This window comes from Notolabrus celidotus, chromosome 21, assembly GCF_009762535.1.
Source record: "Notolabrus celidotus isolate fNotCel1 chromosome 21, fNotCel1.pri, whole genome shotgun sequence".
Classification (NCBI taxonomy): domain Eukaryota; kingdom Metazoa; phylum Chordata; class Actinopteri; order Labriformes; family Labridae; genus Notolabrus; species Notolabrus celidotus.
This window is the reverse complement of record NC_048292.1, coordinates 15,194,393-15,210,276: the sequence shown is the minus strand read 5'-3', so window position 1 is coordinate 15,210,276 and position 15,884 is coordinate 15,194,393. Positions and strand designations below refer to the sequence as shown.

At 40.0% G+C, this 15,884-nt stretch overlaps 1 protein-coding gene across 6 annotated transcripts in view; it reads left to right on the top strand.

Annotated features, from left to right (window-relative positions):
• Positions 1-2,919, top strand: part of ptn (pleiotrophin) — a 109,053-nt gene extending 106,134 nt beyond the window's left edge. For all 6 annotated transcript variants that reach the window (XM_034673784.1, XM_034673785.1, XM_034673788.1 and 3 more), the window contains one exon: positions 2,152-2,919. In XM_034673784.1, coding sequence (XP_034529675.1) covers positions 2,152-2,207 — 56 coding nt within the window. In that variant the 3' untranslated portion in view covers positions 2,208-2,919. The remainder of the gene's footprint in view (positions 1-2,151) is intronic.
• The last annotated feature ends 12,965 nt before the right edge of the window (positions 2,920-15,884 follow it).

The window sequence follows — 15,884 nt, the reverse complement described above, 5'->3', positions numbered from 1 at the left end:
GCTGGTTATGCTAAAGGGGGCAGGGCTAACTTGCTAGTACAACTGATAGCTGGAATGAAGTGATAGAAAAAGGTTTTCAAAATTTACCAGATAATACTCACTCACTTTCCTCCAAGTGAGCTCCTTTTATTCATGTGCCCATGAAATATAGGTAGTGTGACAGAGATCGGGAAGCCAAACAGAGATGCAAACAACTTGTCCTGTATTTTGCAGATGTAAGAAACTCTGCAATTCTTCATCACATCAAACGTCATTGGAGGATCTGCACACTGACTCGCTATCAGGGAAAGAATGATTTGCTGGAGTTCAAACTTTTCAACCAGGGGCGATTCTAGGTTCGGATGTTTAGGGGTGCTGAGCACCCAGAGAGTTGCCCGGCTGGGCAAGATACATTCCACTGTTTTTTACATTTTAATGCAATTTCATTCCCACATTTGTGAAAGAGAAGTATAACACTTTTTGGGAAAGTCTGTGACTAAACCATCAAATCTAATAAGGGTGATTTAAATGCTGAGCCACAGCAAAAGAGAAATTGATTGGATTCATAAAAGAAACATATGGAAACCCTAATTTCTGGGGAAAGACAACTCATTTTAATACAGCAGCTCCTCAACATATACATAAACAGTATATATGTTTCTGGAGTAAAGCAGCCCCCTATAGCGAGTACCAAAAATACCAAAGCTTGACATTGGAGTTATTTTTTGGACTTTCCTTTGAAATGCAATGCACAACATGTAAAACACAGTGGAGCTGCTGTATTTTTGTGGTTAAAATATTACATTTCAACCAAGTACTGTATGGTTTTTAAACTTTTCTAGCTTGTAAAACATTTTTTAAAATCTCTCAAATGTTAGGGGTGCTGGGATTCAATTTAGAGGTGCTTCAGCACCCCCAAAAATGGGCTAGAAGCGCCTGTTTTCAACTCTTCCCAAAATGCAAATGAAGCGAGTGGACTGTTGAATGTGTGGCAAATTCGAGTCATTCGTGCCGTCCAATTCATATCAATCATTCCTCATGACAAACTCCTGTCTCTTCAGGTTTTTATGTTGACTTTACATGTAATTCACTCGTGGAAATGACTTTATTCGTGCTTGATGTGAACGCCACATACAACTAAATCTAAAAATGCCACCAAATTGAACCCTTGTTGATGACATTTAAAACAAAAATCAGCTTATAGATGATAAATACCTGACCGAAATTCTAGTTGGCTCCTATTTGTACTGGCATTAATCACATAATACACAAGGTAGTCCACGTTAAAGGCCACACATTATTCAAAAAATGAGAAAAGTTTTCAGGTAGATTACTAACTTTCTTCCAACAACAGCAGCCTTTGGCAGTGTTGATTAGTTGTGTTAGGTTTTTGAACAAGTACAGACCCAATGTGGTCTCAAGATACCAAAGTCAGAGGACTACTTTATGCTGAAAAGAAGGGTTAGAACCCAGATAATGAATTCAGCCATCTGCTTCAACAAAATCTCTTCCAGAGGCCAAATTTGCAGTGAAACATCTCATCACAACACAAAAAGATCTTTCGAAAAATGTCAATTTAGGGATATAACCAAGTCTGCCCCGATAGTTGTGTGTGGAAAGACATAAAAAGACAATAAATATAAAGCGAGTTGGACTGTGAGAGAGACACGAATGCATACAGATGAGCAGAAACACACGATGACCTGCTTAGATTGACAGTCCAACAAGCAGCTAGCCGCAAGCTAGCTAGCCAAACTGCTGCAAGGTTGTTCTCTCTTTCGGTCCAGCAGAGCGGAGAGGCCGCAAAGCAGAGAGTGAAGCCATGGACTGTGGCGTCTGTCATGGCTGCCAGGTACCAATCCACTCTTGCAGGGAGATGATAAAGCGGGTGTTCATGGGAGCATGGCGTACTACACGCCACCAAATCATCCCCTGGCAGAGACCTGGAGGAAGGACTGCATGTGGTGTCACAGCTCGAAACCTTCACTGGCACAAAAAACTAATTAAACCTTGCACGCTTGATTATTACAATCTAAAGCGGAGCATCTGTGCTCTTCATGGACACAATGGGATCTGTTTATTTGAAAAGAAAGAGGAACACCACCTCTGGCTGAGAAATGGTCAGAGTAAGCACTGTGGAGTCTAACTGTTTGTGTTTCTGCTTTTTTGTAGATGCAAAGAAGCAAAAGAAAGACGGCAAGAAGCGAGAGCGCACCCAAATGGACTGATGAGGATGTTAGTGGAAGGAAGAAAAGGGTGGAAAGAAACGTCCACTGCCCTGTTCCAACGCGGTTCCTCTTTGTATATCCTGTAGGTTGACAGTAGGAGCCTGTAGAGCTTTGACGAAACACGTGGAAATTTGACTTTTAGTGTGTTTTACTTTTTCTTCTTTCTAGCACCTGATAAGAAAATCTTGTATGTTGCCATAGAAGACATAATACAAATAATGAATTTGGAGGACATTTGTGAAATAGTGTTTTGACCTAATGATGTTATTTCTAGGATTATTTTCTTAAGAACAAATTGGATAGGATTTGGTTTACAGTTGCATAGCTTAATGTTAATTTGGAAAGCTCTCTGGTCCGTGCAGTGACTTAATGAGACACTTCGCTAAAAGTGAAGCTCGCTTAATTAATTTGAGCAAGAAAAAAAAAAAAACAAGCTGTGTACTTGCAATTTTTAAGTAGCTCAATTAAAGGGTAACATTCCTACCCCCCAATTATACTCCACTTTGATATTTAGCTTTAACTTCCTTTAAGAAAGCTAGCTCTGTGTGGAAAAGCTACTGTACAAGTTTCCTTCTGCTGCTCTGTTGTACCTCAATTTATACGCACTGTAAAAAATTAAGCCGTTGCTTTTTGTAGTCCCCAAGTTGGAGTTAACATTCCTTTTGTTTCCTGATACATTTCCAAAAATAAAAATGAATACAAAAATAAAAAAGGTTTGTTTATCTTTCCTTTTTTTTGTTCAAATATTTTTTTTTGTGTGTGTGGGGGGTATTTTAGCCTTTTTTGGAGGAAAGCTGAAGAGAGAAAGGAAATGTTGGGAGTAGAGAGTGGGGGGAGACATGCAGTAAACAGAAGAGGCTGGGAGTTGAACCTGCGACCACTGTGACAGGGACGATAGCCTCTATACCAGGGGTTCCCAAAGTGTGGGTCGGGACCCCCTGGAGGGTCATGAGACACAAATGGGTGGTTGTGTGATGTCTTCCAGAATGTTTTTTTTATTTTAAGTTATCTTAAAATAGTACATTTTACCCATTATAGTAAAAAATATCGACAACAATAGTAGCTAAACTTGAAATAAAAACCTTGAAAATAGTAAATGTAATGAGTTTTCTGCCTTTCTTTTTGCCAGATGACTCCTAAGTTTAGAGTTAGTGAACAGTTAATTATCAAAAGCATCAGTAGCAGTAGGTTAATTCATAATGGCACAGGAAACACAGACACATGCTCATATAGGTAGGCACATTTTCTGCAGACCAGCTAAATGAAGTCACATTATATCACTCTGAGGGACAGTGGGGGTCACAAGTCTTTGACACCTATATTTTAAGGGGCCGCGGTCTGAAAAGTTTGGGAACCCCTGCTCTATACGATAGACTGTATGGACTTAGTATCCGTGACATCACCCATCTGTTCCTGAAGAGACGTTATAAAGCCAGTTGGCGGCGGCTGCCATATTGGAAATGCTGAACACAACTGTGTGTCAATATTATGTGTGGACTGTTTGTGTGTTTGATGCACTTGTGTGGACACTAGGTGGCAGGTGTGTCAAACCAGGGGTTAGAAAGCATATAGGGAAGAAGACCCAATCAGTGGCGGGTGAGCTGCCTACCGGGTAGCAAATAGTTTTTGACCGTCTCGTTCCGTTTTGTCATCGTATTGTCTACAATAGATGTAAGCCTATATTTCTACAAGTTCAATTAGATGCAAGTGTGGATTGATCGGCTGTGCGTATATTGTATGTCGGTATAATAAACCTGTTGATGTCAGAGCACGAGCGGACGTCATTCATTCATCCTGACGAGAGGGACGCGTCAACTGAGTCCCGGTAAAGCAGCCCCTCAGTGCCTTATAGGTGTTTTGTTTCGTTTGGCGAAAGCAAGCCACTACAACAACATTACGTCGTCCAAGCTAGTATGAGGTAAAGAGGCAGGCCTTTATCTTTTCGCTAACAGCTACAGGGTGCCCGCCTGTCAATCAAGTCAGCCATGCCCTTATTTGGGCAAAACTCACAAGTTTAATATCTTCAAAAACGGCGAGTTATTTAAAAAATTCCCTCCTGTCCAGTATGTGCCGATAGAGAAATTAGCTATTCAGACCTAAACCCTTTTTTGAACCAGGCTCTAAACATGTTTATTGTTGCTGTACAGATTGTCTCTTTTGAATTGGTGTGTATGTGGTTTCCGGTGTTTCTCAAGCCAGCCTCAAGAGGACGCTCGATGAACTGCAGTTTTTAGCATTTCCCATGAACTTCATATTTTAAGACCAGAGGCTCTGTACATGGGGCAGGAGCCTAGATCGCTAGGCCAACAATGTCCCAATTATTTACTTTCCTGTCAAAGACTCCAAATATTCCAAAGACATTTTGATATATTTTTTATTTGAATGTCATTCTGAGAGCATATGGCACAATGTAACCACTCAATGCAGTTCATCTTACAGTGTCATATAGGTGGCCGGAGATATTAACACTCAGAGTCATTGTCCAGACCAAATAATCTGCAATCAATAATGCATCAAAAAATAAAAGGAAAAATCAATACCATTGTTACTGTACAGGAAGTATCATAGTGGGGGAGGGGGAGAGGGGGATAAATGAGGGATTCTTCGGGGGTGGGGAAACATTCAAATAGCTATTGAAAGACGTGTAAGTACATTTCAAATGTACCACATCACAATTAGATATAATGTATTATCATATAGGTATGTACAATGCAAACAATAGACTGTTAAATTTTCCTATTGCAAGAGAAGCCACAAGCCACAGTGAGTGAACACACGATGAACATCTACGTACAGAAGCAAATGAAAAATGAACACTTGTATGTACATTTAACACTTGCAGCAGGCTACTGATTTCTTTTTTTTTTCTTTTTTTGTTTGTTTTAAATCCACATTTTACTCATGACCCTCGGGTCAAACAACATTTGATTGCTCCACAAAAGAAATTCAAATAAAACGAAATAAAATAAAACACCTTTCCTCCCTCAGGATGTTCAAATTGCAAAACGTTATAAAGTGTGTCCAGGAGGATATCGCATGACCAGCTACTTTCCAAGGTGAGTGTGAAGCTTCATAACTTTACAGGTGAAATCAAAATGAAGCCCCTCGCCTCTGGGCCTTTGGGCAACATTGAAACTAGTTTGAGCTTTTTGTCCTCCTGCAGTTTTTTTTTCGTCATCGTCTGGTTTCAAAAGTCACTCTGGAATTCCTCTGGAACGCTGCTCGGAAAGTTTAAAAGTTTGGATCCAGTCACTTGGTTTTGCAAAGCTAGAATCCATTTCTTGGGGAAATCATGCCTCGAGGAAATGCACATATACTTATACCTTCTCCTTTTATCATCATATTCTCCCCGTAATATTCAAATATTTATAGATTTTATACAACATTTTAATTCCAAACCAAACAAAAGAAACTCTGGCTGTACACGGATCATACTCTGATTTGTAATACTACATTTGTACAATGATAAAAGAGACATATTTTATAAAATGTGATAGAAAATGTACAATATAATGTATTTATATGTATTCCAGTCCCACACAAAGCTATGTCTAAGTGAGTCTTTGGAAGCCTGTCGCTATTGTTTAAAGAGGAAGGAGTGATGGCGGAGAAATAGGCAATCACACTGTGTGCATCTTCCCTGATGTGTGCCGAGATATTTTGTCCAATCTGATGTCTTCATGCTGAGGGTGCCATTTATAAAGAAATAAACGCTGCACAGCAAGCAGCACACACACACACAAACAAACATACACACGCAGGAAAATGACAGTACTGATCTTGGTATAATATCAGACACACAAACAGGAAAGCATTCTCCATGAACACACATACCAACACACTTATTGGGTGGAAAAATCAACAAAAATATACCGCAGTGCCTCAGGATAGCACTGAAATGTGTCACTGCTGTGACTATATGCTGTACAGTAGTTTTTTGAAAAAGGTATTGAGATGATTTTGAGATTGTTCAGTCAAATTTTTCATGGCAGCAACAAGTTAGTGGCTGTTAAAACAAGAAACAATTGTAATGAGAGTTCAGAGCTGAAACACAGTATCTTTAAAGCCTCTGGAAATGCAACTCTAAATGATAAAATTATAAATAATATTAAAGTTAAAAAGTGTCAATAAGCCTCCACAAAAAATTTAGATAATAAAAACAGTCTTTACTTTTCATAAACCTTGTTTAAAACAGTTAGCTTAGCCGTTAGCCGCATATTTTCAAGACCAAGTGGGCGTGGCCTTCTGACTTACACCCAACAACAGTGCTTGCAACAATATGCACAGTACAGCCGCAAACAGAGTCAGAAAAAGAGTGATGAGAAGCCCTGCCAAAAGGAGTGGTTATTCCAACTGACTGGTAAGTTATGACAAGCTCTGCTATCCCTGTCCCAGCTAGTTTAAATGTAACACAACGTTAGTTAACACGCCCCCTTTTTGTTTCTCAAAGCTACGAACACTAATGCAAAACACTTACCACTGAAAATGGATCATTAAAGGTTCATAGACAACTCCATCAGATAAAAGTAGTAGTATCTACGTCACCGATCTGTTTCTGAAGCGCTGTTTTGAGGCCAATCGTTGGCGGCAGCCATATTGCTGCTGTCGAGCGATTCTGACATAAAGAGGCGGGCTTTGAGCCTCCTAGCCAACAGCTACAGTGTTCCCGCCTGTCAATGAAGTCAGCTGTGCCTCTCATCGGAAGACTCATAATCTCAATATCTTCGAAATTGCCGTGTTAGAATAAAATTCACCCCCCGTACAGTATGTGCCGATCGAGAAATTAGCTATCCAGACTACACTCATCTTTTGTACAGGGCTGTAAACGTGTTTATTTCTGCTGTAAAGATTGGCTTTTTTTAATTGGTGTGTATGTGGTTTCCAGTACTTCCGGAGCCAGCCTCAAGTGGATGCTCGATGAACTGCAGTTTTTAGCACTTCCGCATTGGACTCATATTTTTAGACCGAAGGTTGCCGCTTGGTTGAGACTCAACGCCCATAGCTGTCATTACTTTATAGAAAATGCTAACGCTAGACGTGTAAAGCCCCACAACTACCATATGTGTGACTTTGCTGAAGTGTCAGACTTTACCTAAATAGAATTCAAACCAAATATCAGCATCAGGATTACATAGTCTTAAAAATGCTGTTGGTAGGAATGGTGTAAAAAACTTTATTTTTCTGCTGGGTTTGGAGAAAAGGTCATGATACCCTTCAGTACTCATCAGTAAGTGGAGTAATTTGAGACTATTGCGAAATCTCTGTGTTTCCCAATGCCTTTGTATCAAGGAATGTTATTATTCCCCTCGTTCCCGTTATGACGGACCAATCATAGCTAATCTCCAATCCTCTGTCCTGATTGGCTAAGGGGCAGCCCCTACTACGTCCTCCGATTGGTTATGAGTCCGGCACTACCATGACTGCACAAGCCGATCTGTGTTGGGGGGCTAAGAGGAAATCTGGTTGGGAGGGATAGTGTTGACATTTGAAGTCCCTCTCTCTGAACAGATGTTTACTCTGTGACGACCAACAGCAGCTTTAAATAAAAATGTTTCAAATTTGGATACAAACTGCACATTTTTTAAAATGCAAATTGTTATGTAGCTTGAGTAAGCTAGGCAGGCAATGTGGATTTTGGTTTCCAGAGGCTTTAATTAAAAAGTTGGGAAGGCTCAACAACACGTACCACACCTGAAGCAACTTCTTCAACTCTCACCACAGATACACAAACAATACAACAAGAACATAAGGACAAAAAGAAGAGCAATTAGTTTCTGTCTCTCTCGATAAGGTGCTTTGAAATTGCTCAGTACAATCTGGCGATATAAACTTCTCACAGCGCGCACAAGCCGCTGTGTTATCCACCTGCATGGCTTCACAAGGACTGTTGAGCTCATTCTCAACAACCTGAGTGAAGCCAGAGAAACCCTGAAATATCAGAGTTGTCTCTGATCAACATAACATGTCACATGTAACCCCATAAAAGGAGTTTTAGCCCTTTGACATTAGCCGTATGAAAGAGGAGCCCAGCTAGCTCTGACGGCACATTATGAACTGTTGACGACAATGGAGACAATGTTTATGCTAGTTTTATGAATAGCAGTATAGGTCCTTTGCGTGCGCATACATGAATGGTGGATTCCAGTAAATAGCCACAACCAAAAACACTGAACGCATGTTGCAAGTTTTTTCCGGGACTCTCAGATTCCTGCAGTGAAACCTTTGGCTGACCTGCCAAGAACAGCTGTGACTTTTCCAAACATGGTTGACACACAGTGAGCTCCACACGCTTTGGATTTTGTCACCGACACCCCCATCCTCCCCCCTTTCCTTCCACCTTACCTTCCTTTCCTTCTCTCTCAATCCCCCCAAGTAACCATGACTACAAAGGCAAGCTTATCTGTGTACACCTCAGGAGCTATCAGCCTCCTCTCTCCCGCCGCACATGCATGACAGCCTCTCTCTTTCACTGTCACCCTACGATGCTTTCTTGCTCTATCATAAGTCCCCCGTTCACACATCATCATCATCCCCCCCCCCCCCCCCTGTTTCCCTTTCGCAACGCCAGATACAAGAGTGCTGTTTTGTTTTCATGTGTTCGACAACATGGCAACAAGAGCAGGGAGGGACACATTAACGGGAACTTTGCTCCTGGTTTCAAAAGTGAAGATAACCAGTAAGCACTTCTTTTTTTTTTGGACGCATCTTCTTCCCCGCTTTCCCACCGCTCTCAGGAGGTGATAAACTGCCATCACCTCCCATCAAACACATCAGCAGCTGCTCAAACCGGGACCCCCGGACCTCCGCTTGAGCTGTGAGCCACTTAACTCTCCTGCTGGTATCAATCAAACGACAGCTTAGCTAAGATTAATCAGATATTCTGGAAGGCTCTTTACCCACTATTGAGATGTGTGACAGATGTCAGACGGACACGGCTCGACTTATCACCGTGACCGATGGTTGGATGGGGAACTTGAATAGATGCCTGGGTTCTACTGCCAAGCAGATAAACATGGTCCATCCATGTAGTGGTGGACAGTACATGAACTAAAGTGGAAATGTAAAAAGCACACCTACACTTTTTCTTCTACTTCCACCGCCCCAGATTTCAGCTGAGAATAATCTCCTTTTCTACTCAGTATGACATTTTTTATTATTTCTAACAAAGAAGAGGAACAAAAAAAAAAAATCATATTTGAGGAACAGGAACCAATAAATGTCTTTCCTGTGGTTTGACAAATGATACAATGTTTGAAGAATTGTCTAATCAGATTTCAATATATCTCAAGATGAAAAGATTAATATACTAATGGTAAAGCTGCAGGACTTCAAGGAACCTATTAAAATCAGATTAAAAGAAGAACTTCCAAAGATTCTGTGGAGCATTCATGTCCTGTTCTTAAAATCTGTTACATTCCTGAAATCTTGCAACAAAGCCTCTTTGGTGACATTTGAGAAAGAAAGAAAAAGTGTAGCCACAAATGAGTAATTTGTGGCCACGAAATACTAATTCGTGCCTATGAAACAGTCATTTGTGCCAGTGAATTACTATTTTGTGGCCACAAAAGTTATTGTCAATCACCTCCATGCAGAGACAATTTTTTCTTCTCAAATGTCACCACAGAGGCTACGTTCGTGCACACAACTTTTTTTTTATTGACAATTACTCTCTAAGACAATTGCCTGATTAATCTCTGTGTAATTGTATCTGGTCCAACGGGCCACAGTAAGAATTTGTAGAATTTCAAGGGAAGCTTTATTTTGGTTTTTGGAGGTGTGCGTAATTACCCACTACTCGCTTCAATGTGCACACTACAGGGATTCGCCATCTTGTTGTACATCCAAATGGGAGCGTGCTTATGTTCTCACATTCTGCTGCTGATTGAAATGAAATTTCTCATTCATTCATTTATTCATTTACTATAAAGTACTAAAAAAAATGTTGTAGGAGGATAGGGCTTAAATCGAAAGGAAATGTAGGAACACAAGACCTAATTTTGAAAATGTCCTTGAAGTGTGGGAACATAGGGATGACCCCATCCAAATTATGACTAAGAATTATCATCCTCTACATGGTGGACATAGACTGTATAAATAATGGACGTAGTATCCGTGACGATACCCATCTGTTCCTGAGCCCTGTTTTGAAGCCAATCGACGGCGGCAGCCATATTGGAAATGCGGAACTCAACCAGGCAGAGTGTGACGTAAAGGGGCGGAGTTTGAGCCTCCTAGCCAACAGCTATGTGTTCCTGTCCGGGAGTCAAGTCAGTCATGTCCTTATTTGGGCAAAAACTTGTAATCTTGATATCTTCTGAACTGTTGTGTTAGAAAAAAATTCACCCCCTGTACAGTGTGTGCTGATAGAGAGATTAGCTACATAGAGCCAAGCCGTTTTTTGAACCAGGCTGTAAACATGTTTATTAATGCTGCAAAGATTGTCTTTTTTGAATTGGTGTGTATGTGGTTTCCAGTGTTTCTGCAACCAGTCTCAAGCAGATTCTTGCTAAATTGCAGTTTATAACACTTCCGCATGGGATTTATAGTTTGAGACCAGAGCTTGCTGCTTGATGGTGGACTCATTGTATCCCACAATGCATTGTTAGAATTAATATACAACCAATGGCTGCTAACTAAGCAATATACCTTCATGGATTAAGTTGCGAAGAGAAGTGGCGAATGGACGTGACTAGAAAAGTTCATATTTTGAGGTGTTTTTACTGAAGGCTGTTTTATGAATAGTCGTGTTATTTGTGATGACAAAAGACGAATAATCGAGTTGTGGTGTGAAAATTTGGTTTTATTATTTTATTAAAAGTGCATTATTTGATATTTATTTGGCTTTATTATTTTGTAATAAAATGTTCAGTACAGTGCTTTAAGTGGGCCAGTACGGAACGCAATATCGCCACTTATAAATTGAACCCATCGACAGACCAGCTTCTTACAAGCTGGCAGTACTCCTTCCTGTCCTCCTTTTATAACAGTTTATTAGACTGATATTAGATCAACAATGAATTAACAATGAAAACTGTTGGCCTGGTTCCATAGAGGTACAGAGAAGACACTCCAAAGCAGAGCTGGATGATGACACTGGTCTGTCGAAATTCAGATGTAATGCTTAGAACTTAATGATTCTGATACATTAAATTTAATAAGGTTAGTACTGGCATTTTTTTTCCCCACTTAAAGCACTGGCTCAGTAGATTAATCAGTTATTGCTGCAATTCGTGACTTATTATTATTGTTCCCCGGCCAGCTACACATATTGTGCTATTTGTGAATCAACAATAATGTAATTAACAGTGTCCGGCAAGTTGGCAGTAGTGTCCAAAAGTGTTTTTTTTTTTAATATTTCATTGTGCAGATAAGGTTTTTTTTGTCTGTTATTTAGAAATAGACACAGATGTGAGTCTTAAATGACTTAACGCTTCTTAAATTATTTAACTGACAGTATCAGAGCCTTTAAAATAGTGTTTGAATGAAGTTTTTTGTATTCATTTATTGAACGTAAATTTGAAGATAGAATATGCACCTGTCCACCACTGATATCCAGCTACATCCAGAGCTTCAGGATTTATTTTATTTTAATGTAGCATTTACCATTTAGCTTTAGGTTGCCAGCAAATGAAAGTAAATGTCACCGTGCCTCTATAGCTTAACGGAAAATTATGCAAGGACGTCGAACCCTACTATGGCTCTGCACATATATAGCAGCTTTACTGTTTAAAACAGCAGAAAGAAGAAGGCTAGAATTAGCTCCAGAGAAAGAAAATTAATAACAGCTCATGCTAATGAATGCACATGTGATATTTGCATTACATTCATGACCTCATATATCTGAGGTAGAGACTATAACAGGATCAGGGCTGAGTGGAGCACTAAGTGGGGCATGGGCGTGGAGCACACAAGCACAAGCTGAGCGTGTAATGGGCAATCTTTAATCTCAAATGTAGGTGTTCCACATCGTCCCGTAACTGATCAGCCTCATGGTGAGTTTTCATTATAGGATCTGTCCCAGATCTCTCTTTAAAATAGGAGACAGGCCTTGAGGAGCTTTGCGATGCAGGCGTAATTCTTTGCAAAGCCCCCCTACCAGCCGCTGCGGCAACCTCCTGATGGCAAATGCTCATGAATATTCATCGCTCCGACTGGTGAGCATACATTAATGTAACTGAGAATTGTCTAATAGGCTGAAATGATGGATGACATGCATGAACACACAGAACATGTCTTACAGTAAATTGAAATTTTCTAATTTCTTTTATCATTAAAATAAGCACACCTACTTTATTTCTTATTAATCTCATGACATGATGATTAACAGAGAGTTAAATGTCTTGTTGTTGAAATAAAACTGATGATGCGCTACCAACATGCACAGTAAGACGCAGAAATAGCCCTTATTTCAATCACAAGGTTTTATCCTGTGATCAGAAGTAAACTCCACTCTTGGAGCTAACACACAACAGCATTTAAACTACTCCCACAAGCCTCACACAGGAGAACCCACACTCACACACACACACACACACAGGTCCTCACAATTATAATCAGTACAGTAGAGTACAGTACACACTGAGACATCAATCCGCTAATCAGCAGGATCAAATGACGTCTCCCACTCATCCAAACACACCAAAAACAACTCAAAGAAAAAACGACAGCACCACACACTACCTTCCCACATACAGCAATAAGCCTCAGCTCTGAGCTCCGGCCACCTGTTTAACTCCGAGGAAGGTTCCCAGCACTGGTGAGGAAACTCGACAGCAAACGTAAAACCATAAAATATACATCAAACATCCTGTCAGCAGCTGTAAAAGCTGACGTGATGTGATGCAACACGCCGGCAAATCAAAGAATGTGACTGAACAATCTCATAAGACTTTTTTTTGTCTGTTTAGTCATAACTTGTTGTTTGTTGTCACTTTCATGTTCCTACATCTGTTCTGTTATTCTCTATAATGATGCAAGACAGGTTGTAGTCAGTGAGTTTTCTTTCAAGAAATCCAAATTGCAACAGATTTATGTAAGGGACTATTTTTCAGCTGGGTGCATTGACTTCCCCATAATGACCTCATGGAGTTTTTGCACACACAAAAAATTTGGCCACACATAACATTGTTAATTTTTACACTTTTTTTGTACACTTAAAAAAGGAGATAATTCATGATAAAAAAGTTGGCTCTCACGGCCTGCTCTCACTTTGAAGTTGTCAAATACAGCAGCTTGGTCAGTCGCTCACACGTATTTCTTGGTACCCTTACTACCTTCATTTCTAGATGTTTGCATTAAAGTTAGACATTAAATGTATGCACAACCCAAAAGTCAATATTGAGTAGCAGTTGAAGGTCAAATTAATAAGATCTAGTTGTTAAACCGTAAAATTTGAATTGAAACTGACTGATCTAGGTCAACACTCAGAAAACAATCTTTGGTCACAATCTACCAAACACAACTAAACACTGAATCACAGTTACTTAGTCTAACAATAAGATTTCAGGTCTACAATGATTAAAATATTAACTGACAAGTTAATCTGCTGCCAACTAGAAGGATGATGATGTCTAGTTTTTTTAGTTTGACCAATAATAGCTAAATTTAAATTAATTTAAGTAGTTGACCCTCTTTAAGTTAATTTATCCTAAAGAGTCTAGCACACTACTTTTGTAGGCTTTGTGTATATATGGACCATAGACTGTATAAGATATGGATGTAATATCCGTGTTGTCACCCATCTGTTCCTGAACGCTGTTTTGAAGCCAATCGACGGCGGCAGCCATATTGGAAATGCAGAACTCAACCAGGCAGAGTGTGACTTAAAGAGGCGGGGTTTGAGCCTCCTAGCCAACAGCTATGTGTTCCTGTCCGGGCGTCAAGTCAGTCATGTCCTTATTTGGGCAAAAACTCGTAATCTTAATATCTTCTGAACCGTTGCGTTAGAAAAAATTTGTCCCCGTACAGTGTGTGCCAATAGAGAAATGAGCTATGTTGAGCCAAGCCGTCTTTTGAACCAGGCTGTAAACATCTTTATTAATGCTGCAAATATCGCCTTTTTTGAATTGGTGTCTATGTGGTTTCTGGTGTTTCTGCAGCCAGCCTCAAGCGGACTTCCGCATGGGCTTCATAGTTTGAGACTGGAGGCTGCCGCTTGATATGGACCTAAAGTTATCAACGCACCACACTGGTCCCAGGTTTATACCCAAACCCTGATCCTTTTCCTTTATCTAACAAAGTAGTGTTGGTGAGACTGGTCAAGACTCAAGACTGCTTTGTTTGACAGCGTTGCATACACATTTATTGCTAAACTGACAGCAGAGCACTTACTATGACCAACTTGCGCTAGCTTGGTACCTAGATTGTCATGCTTTAAGTTGTAGGGCAACAGACCAAGCTTGCCGATTTGACAAGTTGAGAACTTGCTGGCGTCAGAGGCGTAAGGAGTGGATCATTGGTAGAGACTGGAAAGAGTTAAGCTAGCTGTTGTACATGCTGTTGTCTTTATGCTAAGCTAACTGTATCCTTGCAACAGTTTCATATCTAAAACTATGGTTGGTATACTTTTTTTTTTTCATCTAAAGGCCACCAATTAGCATATTTCTAAAGATGTCAGCCTTTTTTGATCCATATTGAAGTAGTTAATTTGTAGTTTTATCCTAGAGGTCCAAATTTGGTGTTGAGTAAGCCTTATTTAATGAAATGTTAATCCTTCTTATGGCACCAAATGGGTCTAGCAAAAGACTACATTTCTGAAAAAAAAAAAATCTCACTGTGTCCACTGTAATTCCTTCATTAGGAAGTTATACTGATGAAAAATGTTGTCAGTGATATGTTCATTATGTAACCAGTATATTGCTTCTTGAAAGACATGCTGCTCTCAATTTTTCGTTAACTTTGAATGTAATGAGCACTGCATTCATCTCCATTGTTTTTGGGGGAGGCCATATTTGGAGGCAGATATTCCAATGCCTAGCCAAGGAAAATAAACCCAACCAGCTGCATGGTATTGAGAACCGTCATTTTCTTTTTTAAGTTCCAAATCATTCCTCGCCACCAATTTGGCCCTCCGCTGTGCAATGTCGACAAATGCAGTGTTGATATATTTATACAGTTTATCTATTATGCATTAATGGCAACTCATTCCCACAGAGGCTCATTGGTAGATGGAATGCTTCCAGCCCTGATGTGGCCATATCAGAGGCAATCTACACAAGCTGCCCCACTTTATTCTACATGTTGCTGGTTAGAAGTGCCATGATGAAGATCACAGACGGATAGAAGGAAGGCAGGCAGTGGGGCACAGATGGGTGTACACAGATACTCTGAACCAGCACACACCCACATGTGCACCCAAACAAATATTGATTTTACACTGATATGTACAGTTATCTACAGGTATCTTCACTGAACTTCAAACTTCTGAGGTTTATAAATTCAGTCAGCCCTATTTTCCCATTTTGAAGTTGTCTTGTGTTTTAGTACAGTGCTGATCTTCCTTTACTTTAACTTGTTCATTTTCTATCAGCTCACTGTCACTCCTAAGTTGTCCCTGCTTTAAACACTCCTTTTTCGCAGCCTACAACTCTCAAAAGTGAATATTTTACGACTTTCTTCAACTATGCTGAATCTGTTCAACACATCTTAACACATCTGGCATCAGTTGAATTTGTGTAA